Raw genomic sequence first — 17854 nt, forward strand, 5'->3', positions numbered from 1 at the left:
GCGTGGGTTCCAGTCTCGGATTCGGCTAATGTGGGTATGAAAGAAAGCTTGCCAGTAGCTTCTCGTGGGTCGGTGGTTCTTTCTGGGGTTTTCCCAGGTTCTTCCTCCACCATTAATACTGGCCGCTAGGTATAGCATATCACGTGCTGAAAAATGGCGTTAAAGCCTACAACAACAACAACAAACAGCTACTTCAACCAGGGTAATGTTGTCGATGTAAAACAATCTGATCCTTCATTATCTTGGGAAAGTGCTTTTGATTGTGAAAAATTCAGTAGCAGCTTGAAAATAATTGTAAAGTCCATTCACGAATGACATTTGCATTTTGTTCTATTTTTATTTTTCATTAACCATTCTGGATACTGCATTCTGTATCTGTGCTCTCCATGTCATCAAAATGCACTCATCATTTTTATTGTGTTCATTCGACATTTTATTTGTGTTCATTCTGCATTTCATAGGATTCATTCTTCATATATACAATTACCTATGTCAGGGTCCGTACCTTTTTCCACTGTCTCTTGATTGTAATATGATTGTAATAGGTTCTTCAAAACAAGAGGCCTCAGTAGGCTGAAGTCTACTCACATTGTTGATATTTACCTCAAAGCCAATACCTTACAACGGTTGTAAGCCAAAAAATCTGGATTATTATGTTGTCCATCATTGCAAAATGTTTCTTATTTTAGTAATGGCAAGACAACTGGATGGTGGGTTGGCAAGACCTTTTAGAGGAGGAGGATGCCATTCTTGGTTAAAATTATTTGAAACATTTTTGTGATGTTGAAATAAACAATCATTGTTGAAAGACACCTGCCTGATGACAGATGATGCCAGATACATGCCAGCTACATAACCAAAATTCAACAGAACATACACTTACAGCCAGATGAAATAACATAACCATAATATGACATGAACATATGGCCTGCAGAATTATCATAACCAGAATATGACATGAACATATGGCCTGTAGAATTATCATAACCATAATATAATATCACATAAACTTATGAATGGTGACCTAACAATAAAGGAAAGGATGGTATTTGGAAGGTGACAACATTTAATAATTCAGTCTGGGATTGTTGTCATTTTCTTCAACAAACAAAAATATTTGCCATCTAGCCACAGATTTCATATATGTAAATTAGATTAAAAAATCTATATTACAATAATTCGTTCATTATGTCCGGAATCTCCTTTGCTAAATAATGACAACAGGAAGAGACCAATAATGTAAATAGTATAAAGCAACCACTGGAATCACATTTGCTTGAACACAAAAAAAGTTTATTTTATACAGATCACATCCAGAAATCGGTCCTGTAGAAAATGTTTTAAGATCAATATGCAGATTACTCCCACCCATCAAGTCCATGTACAATTCTTGGACTAGTATATAACACAATACAACTGTCCTCTTTTAAATGAAATGATATAAATGCATGCAGTACAACCATCTTCTTTAACAAGAAATGGTTGCTATAATTATGTACACTTTAACAGACACAAAAATGTTGTTTTTCAATAGTATAATAAAGTCTGGAAAATGACCAGCCTGAAAAGGTTTTTCTCTAACAGACCATCCATTCCAGGGACATAATGATACCAAAAATTTCAATATGGCTACTGTGGTAGCCATGTTTGATGTGCAAACATAACCATTTGTGTCTAGGATGAACTTGAGCATGGGATGAATTTTGGTGCATCATAAGACATAGTTACAATAGTGATGTGACCGTTGAGTAGGACTAGCAATACAATGACCTAGAGCATGGGATGAATTTTGGTGCTTCATAAGACATAGTTACCATAGTGATGTGACCGTTGAGTAGGACTAGCAATACAGTGACCTAGAGCATGGGATGAATTTTGGTGCATCATAGGACATAGTTACAATAGTGATGTGACCGTTGAGTAGGACTAGCAATACAATGACCTAGAGCATGGGATGAATTTTGGTGCATCATAAGACATAGTTACCATAGTGATGTGACCGTTGAGTAGGACTAGCAATACAATGACCTAGAGCATGGGATGAATTTTGGTGCATCATAAGACATAGTTACCATAGTGATGTGACCGTTGAGTAGGACTAGCAATACAATGACCTAGAGCATGGGATGAATTTTGGTGCTTCATAAGACATAGTTACAATAGTGATGTGACCGTTGAGTAGGACTAGCAATACAGTGACCTAAAGCATGGGATGAATTTTGGTGCTTCATAAGACATAGTTACAATAGTGATGTGACCGTTGAGTAGGACTAGCAGTACAATGACCTAGAGCATGGGATGAATTTTGGTGCTTCATAAGACATAGTTACAATAGTGATGTGACCGTTGAGTAGGACTAGCAGTACAATGACCTAGAGCATGGAATGAATTTTGGTGCTTCATAAGACATAGTTACAATAGTGATGTGACCGTTGAGTAGGACTAGCAGTACAATGACCTAGAGCATGGGATGAATTTTGGTGCATCATAAGACATAGTTACCATAGTGATGTGACCGTTGAGTAGGACTAGCAATACAATGACCTAGAGCATGGGATGAATTTTGGTGCTTCATAAGACATAGTTACCATAGTGATGTGACCGTTGAGTAGGACTAGCAATACAATGACCTAGAGCATGGGATGAATTTTGGTGCATCATAAGACATAGTTACCATAGTGATGTGACCGTTGAGTAGGACTAGCAATACAATGACCTAGAGCATGGGATGAATTTTGGTGCATCATAAGACATAGTTACAATAGTGATGTGACCGTTGAGTAGGACTAGCAATACAATGACCTAGAGCATGGGATGAATTTTGGCGCATCATAAGACATAGTTACAATAGTGATGTGACCGTTGAGTAGGACTAGCAATACAATGACCTAGAGCATGGGATGAATTTTGGTGCATCATAAGACATAGTTACCATAGTGATGTGACCGTTGAGTAGGACTAGCAATACAATGACCTAGAGCATGGGATGAATTTTGGTGCTTCATAAGACATAGTTGCCATAGTGATGTGACCGTTGAGTAGGACTAGCAATACAATGACCTAGAGCATTGGATGAATTTTGGTGCATCATAAGACATAGTTACCATAGTGATGTGACCGTTGAGTAGGACTAGCAATACAATGACCTAGAGCATGGGATGAATTTTGGTGCATCATAAGACATAGTAACCATAGTGATGTGACCGTTGAGTAGGACTAGCAATACAATGATTCACTGCTGACTAATGAACTCATGATAGTCACATCACTTAACTTGATGATAATGATGAGGAGGAATTAGAAAAGCAAAACAAACTAACTTTAAATGAAATTACTGTAAAATAAGAGAAAGAAGATTCTGTAAGGTAATCTCATAAATTATTGAATGGTTAAAGTACACAATGAGAAGAATATATACTTACATCCATCAGTAATCTCAAATTATTGAATGGTTAAAGTATACGATGAGAATATATACTTATATCTATCAGTAATCTCAAAAATTACTGAATGGTTAAAGTATACAATGAGAAGAATATATACTTACATCTATCAGTAATCTCATAAATTATTGAATGGTTAAAGTATACAATGAGAATATATACTTACATCCATCAGTAATGTCATAAATTATTGAATGGTTAAAGTACACAATGAGAGAAATGTATACTTACATCCATCAGCAGACTGCTCCTGGAAAGTAAAGAAAAATATATTTTATAGTTTATTATTCATTATCGCTTACGTGCCACTATGTGTAAAATTGGGATCCTCACTTATGTAGGAACAGAAATTACCATCTCCTGTTGATATAAGATAAATGTAGTGATGTGGTGGAGCGAGTCTACCATTTTTCTAAGGCTGATGATCCAGGCTAAATGTGGAGGTTATGGTGGAAGGAATCTGCCATAGTTTTCAGAAAGATTGCTGATATGGGATAAAAAGAACACATTAAGTAACACATGTTATAGTATGTGAGGACTACATTGGCATGGGAAAAACAGTGGTGATCCTTCTTGAATTTTATCAAACATGACCTTAAAGTGAAGCACAAGGACCCATTGAAAAGTTTATATGGCAAGTATTCTAACCTATCATATACATTAAGAAGTAACAAGAGTCCCTTGAAGGATCTGATGCTCTACTGGGCGAACATAAATTTCAGGAATTCAAGGTCCATGTAAAACTATCTCTTAATTTTAACTGCTGAGTGTTGAAACCATCTTTGTTATACTTTAATTAGCTACTGTGGTACACATACTGCATATAAGCATTACACTGTTCATTAGAACAAAATAAACATCATAAGAACACTTCTGGTGAAAACCATGTCATTATGATCATCAATTCAGGGAAACTGACAAGAAGACATTTATGAAAGTCATCATGGCAGCCATACTGGATGTATGACTGGTGCCAGTTTAATTTAGAACCAACTAGGTATCATCAAAAATCTCCTGGCAAAATCCCCTTGTTGAAATAATCATCCATGCTGGAAAGGATTAAAAACCAGTATTTTCAAGATGTGACTCTCCTTTCAGAAGAAATAACAAGATTTACAAGAAGCCAACTGCAGTGGCCTGAGGGAACATGATATTATCACCATTTTCATTACTGATAAATTGGACATCGTACCAGTATGACTTGCTGTTCAAACAGAAGTGTGATAGGATTTTTAAGATGAGTGCCATGGCAACCATATTTGATGTCAGACTGGCATCACGTTTATTTAGGACTGGTTAACACTACAACGTCTTTAGTAAAACCTCTACGCCGATATGACCAAGCAATAACAATAATATGATTTTTATAATGACCACTGTGGCAGCCATATTGGACATCAGATTGGTATGATTTTCATGAAGGACCAATCAAATATCATAAGATGTCTTATAGTTAAAACCCCATCTTGATGTGACAATCCATTCAGGAGGAGTAGATAAAACAAGATTATGAAGATGGCTGCCATGACATAAATATTCTACATCAAACTGGCACTATTTTGTTCAGGACCAACTAAACGTCACACAAAGTCTTTGAGTCAAATGCCCATTTTTTAGTATGACCATCAATTAATGAGGAGAGGAAATAATGTAAGTTAAAAGCTGGTCACCATATCCTACATAAGATCAGCACCATTTACATTTAGAACCAATTAAAAAATTATAAAAAAAAGTATTTTAGCGACATTTCCTTGTTAACAAGACCATAGACTCAGGAAAGTAGCAACAACAGGATTTTGATGGCCACATTGGATGTCTAAGCATAACCATCTTCATTAAAGTCCATCTTGACCTTCGGATGACCATGTGTGCACAGTTTCATGGCAGACCTCCAAATAATTTAAGAGAAGTTGAGATAACAAGCTTATGCTAATAAATTGACAGACAACGGAATACATATGATGGGTGTATGAAGGACAACAGATCATCCAATAAGCTCATATTGTCTATGACCAGTTGAGCTAAATATCAATATATAACACACCAACATTGTAGTAAAACGTCCATGATGTCACATTTCTGCATATCTGACCGGAAATATTTCCAGTAATTATTAATGTAACATTCATACATGTATCTCTACGTGTTGTTTTAAATCTATAAATTATCAGTCAGAGCACTTATAGTGAATATCAACTTTAGCGTTACAGTAAGAAATGTGTTGTCTACAAGCATTAAAAACAATTCATATTTAATAATGGATTTCCTACAACATTATTATAATATCAAATATTTCCTCTAATCAATCATCAGGGTACAAAATCAGATTCTATTTAAAAGACATGTTTTGTCTGAAATCAGCAAGCTAAAATCCAGAGAACTCATCTGCTCTTACTCACCTGTTCCTGAAACCAGAACTTTAGTACATCATTGGAAATAATCACATGGCTCATGTCATGGAAATGGCAGGGAACATCTACATTCCCCTGCAGAGTGGCAACAGGGATCTGATAGTCTACGCTGTATCTGTCAGACTGAGGACACTGTATAGACAACTCAAATTGCAAACTATGTCCTAGACATCCAATGATACTGCGCAGAGTCGTGGTTAGGAATTCCCTAACCTCGATACATAGTTTGTAAGATCGGGTGTTCTCACTAGTCCCTATCATTGTCACTCGTGCAAATATGCCATGTTCCCTGAATAACAAGGTCAGTCTATGATGAAGGTCAAGGTTGAAGAGACAACAGCCACAGAAGATTAGATTTTCCATCTTCCGCCTGGCAATGGGCCACTGAGCTACACATGAAGCAAGAAGCCTGTGGAAGACAGGCGTGGGTAAAAACTTCCCCGTAAATACAAAGCAAATGACTGATGTATTTCTCTGCTGAGAATTTGGTCCAAGGGAGATGAGATCTTTTGGTGCTGCCTGGCGCAGCATGCATGGAGCAAGGAAGTAATCCTCCACCTAAAAGACAAAACATCTGAACTTGATTAAACTCTTACTTAAATACAGAGTTCTCAACAAAAATTACCTTAAAAGTAATTATAAGTTGTGTATATTTGTATGCACGAGTTAAACTTAACCTTGCAATACAGAACTTTGGAGACTTCTTTTATTTGCATACACACATTAAAACAGCCTTAAAATAGAGGATTTTACTGGTTTTGCATTATTTGTATCCATGAAGGTGTGTCTTATATGTATGCATAAAGGTGTGTTATTTGTATGCTTGAAGGTGCGTCTAATATGTATGCATGAAGGTGTGTTATTTATTTGCATGAAGGTGTTATTTATATGATGTTGTTGTTATGGGGTTTAACTCCATTTTTCAGCACAAGATAGGCTACACATGGCGGCCAGTATTAATGGTGGAGGAAGACCCAGGAAAAGCCCAGAAAGAACCACCGACCCACGAGTGTTATTTGTATGCATGAAGGTATGTGTTATTTGGATGGCTGAAGATGTATTATTTGTATGACTTAAAGTGAATATTAGTTGGATGTATGAAGATGTGTTATTTGTATGCATGAAGGTTTCTATTATTTGTATGAATTATGGTATGTGTTACTTGTTTGCATGTATGGAGGTGTGTATTGTTTGTAAGGATGAAAGTGTGTTATTTATATGCATGAAAGTGAATATTATTTGGATGTATGAAGACGTGTTATTTGTATGCATGAAGGTTTCTATTATTTGTATGCATGATGGTATGTGTTACTTGTATGCATGAAAGTTTGTGTTATTTGTATGCATGAAAGTTTGTAAGAATGAAGGTTTGTGTTATTTGTATGGATGAAGGTGTTTGTTATGTGTATGCACAAAGGTGTATTTTATTCGTATGCATGAAGGTGTGTGTTATGTGTATGCATGAAGATGTGTATTATTCATAAGTATGAAGGTGTGTACTATTGATATGCATGAAGGTGTGTATTATATTGTATGCACAAAGGTATGTATTATTTGTATGCATGAAGGTGTGCATAATATGTATGCATGAAGGTGTGTTATTTGTATGCATGAAGGTGTGTTATTTCTATGCATGAAGGTGTTTATTGTATGTATGAAGGTGTGTTATTTGTATGCATGAAGTTGTACATTGTGTGTATTTTGTGTATGCATGAAGATGTGTATTATTTGTACTGTTGAAAGTGTTATTTTTATGCATGGAGGTGCATTATGTGTATGCAAGTAGGTGTGTATCAGTTATGTACATGATGGTGTGTATTATGTGTATGCAAGTACGTGTGTATCAGTTATGTACATGATGGTGTGTATTATGTGTATGCAAGTAGATGTGTATCAGTTATGTACATGATGGTGTGTATTATGTGCATGCAAGTAGGTGTGTATCAGTTAAGTACATGATGGTGTGCATTATGTGTATGCAAGCAGGTGTGTATCAGTTATGTACATGATAGTGTGTATTATGTGCATGCAAGTAGGTGTGTATCAGTTAAGTACATGATGGTGTGTATTATGTGCATGCAAGTAGGTGTGTACCAGTTATGTACATGATGGTGTGTATCAGTTATGTACATGATGGCGTGTATTATGTGTATCAGTTATGTACATGATGGTGTGTATTATGTTTCTCAGTTATGTACATGATGGTGTGTATTATGTGTATGCAAGTAGGAGTGTACGAAGTTATGTACATGATGGTGTGTTTTATGTGTGTCATTTATGTACATGATGGTGTATGTTATGTGTATGCAAGTAGGTGTGTATCAGTTATGTAGATGATGGTGTGTATTATGTGTATGCAAGTAGGCGTGTATCAGTTATGTACATGATGGTGTGTATTATGTGTATCAGTTATGAACATGATGGTGTGTATTATGTGTATCAGTTATGTACATGATGGTGTATATTATGTGTATGCAAGTAGGTGTGTATCAGTTATGTACATGATGGTGTGTATTATGTGTATGCAAGTAGGTGCGTATCAGTTATGTACATGATGGTGTGTATTATGTGCAAGCAAGTAGGTGTGTATCAGTTATGTACATGATGGTGTGTATTATGTTTCTCAGTTATGTACATGATGGTGTGTATTATGTGCATGCAAGTAAGTCTGTACCAGTTATGTACATGATGGTGTGTATTATGTGTATGCAAGTTAAAACTTAGCCTTGCAGGAAAACAGGATATTCAGGATAAAGCCTTTCCAAGACTCCATCTATGACTTTATTAAGTCCCAACAGAGTCCTTTCCAAGAACACTGCTTGCTTTATAACTTTAATTAGCCACTGGTGAGAAAGAGCTCACAAAATATACTTGTTTAAATTAACTGACCTTGACTTCTTTTGCATCTGGACTGTAAAACCTTGGTCTGGCCAAAATGTTCAACTTTTCCATGAGTTGTAAAATAATCTCCTTGTAGTGATGGAAGTCTGGGTGTTTCTCTTTTGTCCAGATGGCATCTAGACATAGATATTATATCTCATAAATATATTCAAGTCAATAAAACAACACAGTGTGTTTATTGGTATATGGTGTATTTTATGCTTACATGTATATTTGTGTATGGTGTATTCTGTTTATGTGTGTTTATTGTTATGATGAAAGGCAGGGTGTTTATCTTTTCTCCAGATTGCATATAGAAAGAGATACTGTTTCTCATAAAAATAGTAAAGCAAATAAAACAGCACACTGTGTTTATTTGTTATATAGTGCATATTGCTTACATGGTGTCCAAGGCAATGATGATTGAGGCATGCTACAGCTGACATGGTGTCCAAGGCAATGATGATTGAGGCATGCTACAGCTGACATGCTGTCTAAAGCAATGATGCTTGAGGTATGCTACAGTTGACATGCTCTCCAAAGCAACCAAGCACAGGGATGGATACCGTAAGAGGCTGACACACCCCTGACAACCTTGGGTCCGACTGAAACTGTGACTGACCTTTCATTGATAATTCATTCAAAGTTTTGGTCAAAACATTTCTGAGATTTCATTGAAAATTTGGCAAGTTCACAAACAAATATCACCTACATTTTGGTGAGATTTAACTAAACTTTTGACCAAAACGTTCATTAAAATTTCGTTAAATCACCAGTGTATGTGACCTTGACTTCTGCACCTGGACAGTCCTTGATAAATACAACCATCAAATTTCATGACTACACCTGTCTGTGATTGGTAGTATCCTCCTTGATAAATACAACCATCAAGTCTCATGACTACATCTGTCTGTGATATGTAGTATCCTCCATGATAAAGACAACCATCAAATCTTATGACTACACCTATCTGTGATATGTAGCATCCTCCATGATAAATACAACCATCAAATCTCATGACTACATCTGTCTGTGATTGGCAGTATCCTCCATGATAAATACAACCATCAAATCTCATGACTACACCTATCTGTGATGTGTAGCAGCCTCCATGACAAATACAAACATCAAATCTCATGACTACATCTGTCTGTAATGTGTAGCATCCTCCATGACAAATACAACCATCAAATCTCATGACTACACCTATCTGTGATGTGTAGCAGCCTCCATGATAAATACAAACATCAAATCTCATGACTATACCTGTTGGTGATTTGTAGCATCCTCCATGACAAATACAACTATTAAATTTCATGACTGTACATACAATCGTGTCTAAGAAAGAAGTGGTAAACTTAATATTGATATATATGCTTACAAACAAAATACCGGTACCATTTAAAGGTAACTTGTCTTGCCTATGCATCCTAATTGATATAAAAGGGAAATAACTATAGGGTAAATATTGATGCAAAATAACATTACAACATAAGTTCAGTTGATGTCAGTAATGTTGTCCATGTTTCAATACAGAGCATAAAGAGATACATTATTTGTTAACATGATTTTTAACACAGTATTGGAATACTGAACCTGCGACCCTTGGAGTTCAAGTCTGAATCTGTACTAACTGAGTTACCATGGTTGCAGGCTGGATGGATAGGACTAATGTGATATGCACTACCATATTCGGAGTGTAAACATAAACCAAAATAGATGACTAAAGGAAGTGTAATATTGACTGGAACTAAAAATTACAATCACATCATTCACTTGTGTGACGTATTTCCATAAGGTACAACAATCTTGTCTTTCCACAGACCCAATCACATTTCAGTAGGGTATTATAAACAGAAATAGTCTTGAAAAGTGCACTCTGTGTGTAATATAGAGCACTATAAAACTTGTCTGGAAAACTGTGCTCTATGTGTAAGATAGGGCATTATAAAAATTGTCTGGGAAACTCCACTCTGTGTAATATAGGGCATTATAAAAATTGTCTGGGAAAATCCACTCTATGTGTAATATAGGGTATTATAAACATAAATGATCTGGAAAACTGCACTCTATGTGTAATAAAGGCACTTTAAAAATAGTCTGGAAAACTGCACTCTATCCGTAATATAAGGTATTATAAACATAAACAGTCAGAAAAACTGCACTCTATGTGTAGTATAGAGGACTATAAAAATAGTCTGCAAGACCCCACTCCATGTGTGGGGTAGCAATATTTGGATTGTAATTTCCATTGTCAAAAATCTCAGAGTACATCACATGTAGTATGACATCACTTATACGCATGAATGTAGTGACATCAGCCTCCAACTATCAATGACTAAATACAAATACTGCAAACAATTTACCAACGCTAACTGTAGGAATGTATTACATTACAAGGGGACCAGGTGTTTGTAAACAAGTTAGAAACATACACACCTATCAGTTGAGAGGTAAGTTTTCCGTTCTCCTTGAATTCAAACCACATGCTCCGGACTGCAGTGTAGTTGTTAAGAACAAATGTCTCGGCAGTGATCAGGGACTTCAGGGCATCAATCAACCATTTTGGATCAAGCACAATCCAATCCCTCAAACTTTCCACACTGAAAATTACAATACAAATGTTTATTATTAGACAGAAACTGGATATGACTGTTCCCTTATCTATGAAGCAGGCTAAATACTTTCATCAGATTTAAGAACGACTATTGGTGAATGAGGGAGTTAACTGAACTACTTATTTTCAAGCTGACTGTAATGGGGACACTCTACATATATTAGGAACCTATAAGAGAGTGGATGGAGCAAGGTGAAGTTATTTACATTTGCAACATGCACGATGGAGAGAATGTTGGTGTACCTACATGTTTTTTCATGCTTATTGGCTGCAATTTCTTTGGATATTGTACTTGTGGAAATTGTGCATGATCTAAGCAAACAGCTAACAAAAATGACTGCTCCCTTAGCAGCTATTATAATTGGGAACAATATTGCCAGACATGGAACTGTCAGTGTTTGAAAGTGCAAAGAATGAATTAACAAGCATATAAAATATAAGAAAGAAGTTATCTGCTTTTTTTTTAAAAAACAATTTACCTCTGAAGACCAGGAAGTGAAAATGACTGAGCAAAGCTAGCAGTGTTTTTGAAGATGCACATCTTAAGTAAGGCCAACCTGTACACTATGTGATTCATACTACACAAATCAATCATATCACAAAAGAAAGGAGGGTAGGGGCCCCCGAGTGGCCGAGTGGTTTAAAGCACTCTCCGTCACGGATCACTTCCATCTCACCTCTGTCTGCGCAGGTTCGAGTTTCGGACTCAGCCAGTGTGGATATGTGAGAAAGCTTGCTGGTAGCTTCTCGTGGGTTGGTGGCTCTTTCCAGGGATTTCCCGAGTTCTTCCTCCACCATTAATATTGGCCGCCATGTATAGCCTATCTTGTGCTGAAAAATGGCGTTAAACCCTATAACAACAACAAAAGAAAGGGAATTTGGTTTGGATTTGTTTAACATAACTTAACCAATTATTCAGACATATTGCAGCAGTGTGGCAGTTTATTGAGACGTCTAGCACTGGGCCATCTTGCCACAGGCATGTAGCATAATGTCCCACATGATAACATTATCCTAACACGAACCTCTTAACACTCTACGCCAAGCAAGGCAGGCAGACTTGCCAACCCTAACAAGATTGTCTCAGTGGGGCAACCGATTTTTTCCTGTAAGTCTGACCACTTTTCCGTAAGGTGCAACACAAAATCATGTACTGCTATTGGTAAGTTGGTAAACGTCTATTTAAAACGTTCGTTATTCCAAACAACAGAGGCTCATATTGGTGCTTACAATTTACCTGTTGTACATTTACTAATATAACAGATACATGTGTATGACTGATAGTTAAACTGTAAGCACTGATACAAGCCCCTTTGTTCCAAACTGATGCATCAACGGTAAACATTATGTTCATCTAAATAGTGTGTCAAGTACACATACACCTTCAGTTCTAAAGCCTTTGTAGTTCAATGGCTTGTTGCTATCTCTCAACAAGAAGCAACTCTTGGAATTGTTTTCTTCATTTCACATGATGGCAATCATATCTCCCACCATGTGACACACTCAAATCGACATGTGATGTCCAAGAAAACATAATTGTGTTCCTTCTTGATTTTATTCAGAACAATCTAAACATTCCTTTTATTCTACAGTACTGATTCTTAAAGCCTTTTTAAGAGGCGTATTTTTTCCTCTCGCTATTAACATGTATCAGAAGCTGGATATCATTTTTTGTAAAAATTAAATATGATATATACTCGCATATAAGACCTGCATACTGAACAGGTATAAACACTAAAAAGTGCATGACCCGTGTATTAGCTGACCTATAACCCCGAGACATCTCAAGATGCACGAGGTAAGTTCTAAATCCATTTATTTTGGCAAACTTATATTTAAAAAAACAAAAACAACATGTATACTTATCTCGAGGTTGCCGTGCATGACTATTAAAAAAGAAATGGTATAAACTTGTTTGGAAAGTAATTTATTTAATTTTGTTTCCGTAATGTTTCTGCCTAATTTAGATTTGTGTATAATTGTATGTAGCAAATTGTATCTAAATGTCGAAGGTGTAATCCAGAACTTAACTTTGCCATACATTTAAAATTTCTTTAGTTGTAAATGTATCACGTGCTTGTTTCTGGACAGTATTTGGGTATATTTGGGCAGTATTTGGGTATATTTGGGTGTATTTGGGTAAATCGTGCCACCGCACTGACTCGATTATTATTTGTTTATGCATTATTGCATTGGACATTTTATATCAATACACCGGTAAATACGTTTTTACTTTGCTTTGAAAATGTAAATACCTAACTCATTAAAATGTAATCCCAGTAGGCCAACACAATGAACAAACAAAATGAATATGGTTTGATTCAACCCTCGCAACTAGGCTACTGAACGTATTTACATAATGGTGTGTGACATACTCAAATTGACACTTGATGTCCAATAAATATAACTGTGTCACTTCTTGCTTTTTTGCAGAACAATCTAAATATTCCTTTTATTCTAATGTACTGATTCTTAAAGCTTTTTAAGAGGTTTATTTTTTATCTTTCACTATTAACATGTATTGGAAGCTGGATATCATTTTAAAAAATTATATAATTGACAATTTGATCATGCTGATGCTTAGCATTGAAATATATGCACAGTTTGAAACATCTGAGGTACTACTATAAAGTTATCTGGTTCTCTGACTAATATCACTAAAGCTAATCTGAAATCCTGATCCAAAGCAAATATGGCCAATTACAGTATTATCATTTAATTTCATTGGGCTCAATTTTCGTCGTTTTGTAAAAACAAGGCATTTTCTTGAATACTTAAAATCGTAGTTCTGCCTGTCAATGTTTGCATATTAGTAGGTATTTGATTTCATGGTTTAACCTCTACAAATACCCAAACTAAAGAATACAAAAGAATAAAACTATGCCGACAGAAAACGATCGTTTCTTCAATGTTTAAAGCAATGTTTTTACCACCTGTATGAGCACAAATTAAATACCTGGCAAGTTCAATATTTACACTGTGTTTTTGACCAAGTGAATAAAACCTGTCAAAGCCGATGCAGCCAAAAATACTAAAACAATACTTCCATCACTATAAGCACAAAGAAAACACCTGTCAAGATTAATCACTTTCGCCATGTTTTCGTTTGAGTGCTCAGCATCAAAGGAAGCCAATGCAGCCAACAACACTATGCCAATCGGTCATTAAAGAATAATTAAAGCCACAGTTTCATGAGTTATTGCTAAACAGGTCATGTATGCCATTACGGTAAAAGCTGTTACTGGTCCACACAATGCACAATATTAGTACCCCTTGCAACCACATTAATCAAGCCAATTCATGCTGAATGGATAATTGCAGATCACGCGACAATGAGTGAAAGACCTAATTACCAGTGGTTTTGAGATAGATGGAGTTGTTTAATTCAGCAATTTGGGATTAAATACCTGAAAAACATTTGTGAGTACAATGAGACTTGATTGAGACAATGATGATATAGTGGTTTTGTCAGAAAATCTGAAGTGTGAGCTTGAATACTCTGCTGTAATTAGTGTATATACTTAGTGTTTCATAAATAATAGTGTTTCAAGTTTCAAAAAATAGTTATAGTATTTTACAGGATTGTTGTTCTTTTGGATTAAAAATGAATGGATAAAAAGAAATGTGCTTTCTGATGGATTTAAAGGTTTCAAAAACAGTTGTTCTCAAATGAAGGATCGATTTGAATAAGTATTAAATTTAATTTTCATATAGTTATTTTTTTATATATTTCATTTTCAGTATTACTATTGTTTGAATACCTTATGCTTTTTCTCTATTTTCTCTCTATCCTTACATATCTCGCATATCAATTTAAGGCAGGGAGTGTAAAATTACAGCTATGAGATACCTTATCGAAGGTGTATATTGAAACAAAAACAATAATTTATAATTCTTGTTTCAAAAGTTATAAAAAAAAATAAAAAAAACAAACACATGTAAAACCAAATATTTAATTACCAGATTACAGTATTGACCTTGATTTATTAAATACTACCAGTTATGTTAATCTCTAGGAATAAAACACTAAGAAAACGTGGAGGGGTCATCATCATATGTGGCTCAATTTTCATTGGGGATTTAGATTCGTGGTTCGGGATAACAAAGAAAACCATGAAAATTGGTCCACCATGAAAACTGATTATACTACAGTATGCAGATTTTACTGCAACAATTATATTTCCGTATTTTTTAATTTTATTATGTAAGTCAGTACTTTAAGGATCATTGTCGAAAGACTTAAGCAAAATCATAAGGGTTGGAAGATCCGGGCAATTATTAGTACCATTTTTATGAGTATCTTATATGACTTGGCCAGTGTTCGAACCTGTGACCTCCGGAATATGAGGCAGATGCTCTAATCACTAGTTGAAAGGGAATCAAATGTTCTTTGACAATATCTAAGATAAGCATGATTTGTTTTAAATAACCAGTTTTTTAATTTTCCCCATTTTCGTCATTGTTTATACAATGACGAAAATGGGGAAAATTATTTTTAAATTCAAACCCCTGCAAAATACAAAACTGAAGAGCACGACCCTCAAAATGCAAACAGTTTTCTTAGTTTTAGAACATCATGTATAATGTCCTGAATAAAATGCTACACTAGCATTGATATTATGCATGAAAATAGGGTAATTATGCTTCTTTTGCTTACACAATATACCTTGAGGTAGTATTACACGTATATTGACCTTAATAATGGGGGAAATCAGAAGTCTTAGAATGCAGGAATGAATTCAACTTGCATTTAAGCAAAGGAATATATAGTGAAAAAGTTTATTTTCATTCATTTGTAATGATATTTTTAAAGAAATAAATGGTGACAATGCAATATCACTTTTTTCCATATTCTAATGTCAGAACAACAAGCAAATATTTTAACCTTTGACCTCCATGAACCTCATCTGTTCAATTCCTTTTCAATCTAAAAACTTTATTGTTTACATCTCAGGAATAACTGTGGCAAATTTCATGTTCCTGTCTTTCAGTATAACCTAGGTTGCTATGATGATAAAAAAATGCAATGTTCATTTTTAAAATAGCTCGCTTTTTATCAAAAGGGGTAGGGATGGGGGCTGGGCTTATGAGGCACATTGACACTAATAAATTCAGTTCTATCGGGGAAAATACAGATGAATTATTCAAAATGTCATTGATGCCTGCCACTTATTGTGGCCATACCAAAAACATTAAAACATACAATTAATAATGAATGTGTTCTTTATGGGGTTACTCTACAAATATGAAATTCTGGGAGAGTAGCAAGGTTAAGGTGAAATTGTTTACATTTGCTTCCTTGTGTTAAAAGAATCAGCCTGAATTATCATCTTTAGCAGTAATTCAAATTGAGAAACAAATTTTTCCAGGCTAGACAATACCAGCTTCTGAAATCAGTGAATTAATTTACCAAAAATATAAAATGTAAAAGATGTTAACAGCTCTTTGTATTTTACAATTTATCTCTGAAGTTCAGGAAGGGTAAATGACCATGTGGAGCTAGCAGTTTTTAGAAAGCTGCACATCTTAAGTAAGGCCAAGCTGTATACTCTGTACAAGATTTATTACAAATATAACCCTATGCAAAGTTCAAAACTATAGAGCACCACCAATAGTTGGTTTCACTACAATAATTATTAAGGGAGTTAATTGGTCCAATCAATATCAAGCTACCTGCAATGTCTATTTGAAATCCGATAATAATCAAGGGAATTAATGAGATTTTTCAGTGTGAAGCTGTCTGTCTAATGACCAATGGCAATCATTCTGCTAAATGATGCAGAATAACCACAGTGAAACATGGACACAGTTATTGTATGACAATGACACTTGGACACGGTTATTGTATGACAATGAAACTTGGACACGGTTATTGTATGACAATGAAACTTGGACACGGTTATTGTATGACAATGAAACTTGGACATAGTTATTGTATGACAATGAAACTTGGACACGGTTATTGTTTGACAATGACACTTGGACACGGTTACTGTATGACAATGAAACTTGGACATAGTTATTGTATGACAATGAAACTTGGATACAGTTATTGTATGACAATGAAACTTGGACATGGTTATTGTATGACAATGAAACTTGGACAAGGTTACTGTATGACTATGAAAATGGGACAAGGTTATTGTATGACAATGAAACTTGGACACGGTTATTGTATGACAATGAAACTGGGACAACTTCATCTGTATCCAGCAGGATAAACAATTCAGTTGGAATCATCTAAGATCTCATCATTATCCATTAGCAAAACAAATTCAGTGGAAATCATCCAATGCCTCATCATTATCCATTAGCATAACAAATTCAGTGGAAATCATCCAATGCCTCATCATTATCCATTAGCATAACAAATTCAGCAGAAATCATAAAATGCCTCATCATTATCCATTAGCATAACAAATTCAGTGGAAATCATCCAATGCCTCATCAATATCCATTACTATAACAAATTCAGTGGAAATCATCCAATGCCTCATCATTAT

The 17854-nt window shown here is 35.2% G+C and overlaps 1 protein-coding gene across 1 annotated transcript in view; it reads right to left on the reverse strand.

Annotated features, from left to right (window-relative positions):
• The window catches only part of LOC149789659 (uncharacterized), a 127178-nt gene that overhangs the window by 9166 nt on the left and 100158 nt on the right, over nucleotides 1-17854 (reverse strand). The window contains exons 12-15 of the mRNA XM_089971675.1: nucleotides 11174-11337; nucleotides 8744-8871; nucleotides 5843-6412; nucleotides 3675-3693 (exon numbers count right to left, since the gene is read on the reverse strand). Coding sequence (XP_089827801.1) covers nucleotides 3675-3693; nucleotides 5843-6412; nucleotides 8744-8871; nucleotides 11174-11337 — 881 coding nt within the window. The remainder of the gene's footprint in view (nucleotides 1-3674; nucleotides 3694-5842; nucleotides 6413-8743; nucleotides 8872-11173; nucleotides 11338-17854) is intronic.

This window comes from Sinohyriopsis cumingii, chromosome 10 (genome assembly GCF_028554795.1).
Source record: "Sinohyriopsis cumingii isolate HCF-2022 chromosome 10, ASM2855479v2, whole genome shotgun sequence".
NCBI lineage: Eukaryota > Metazoa > Mollusca > Bivalvia > Unionida > Unionidae > Sinohyriopsis > Sinohyriopsis cumingii.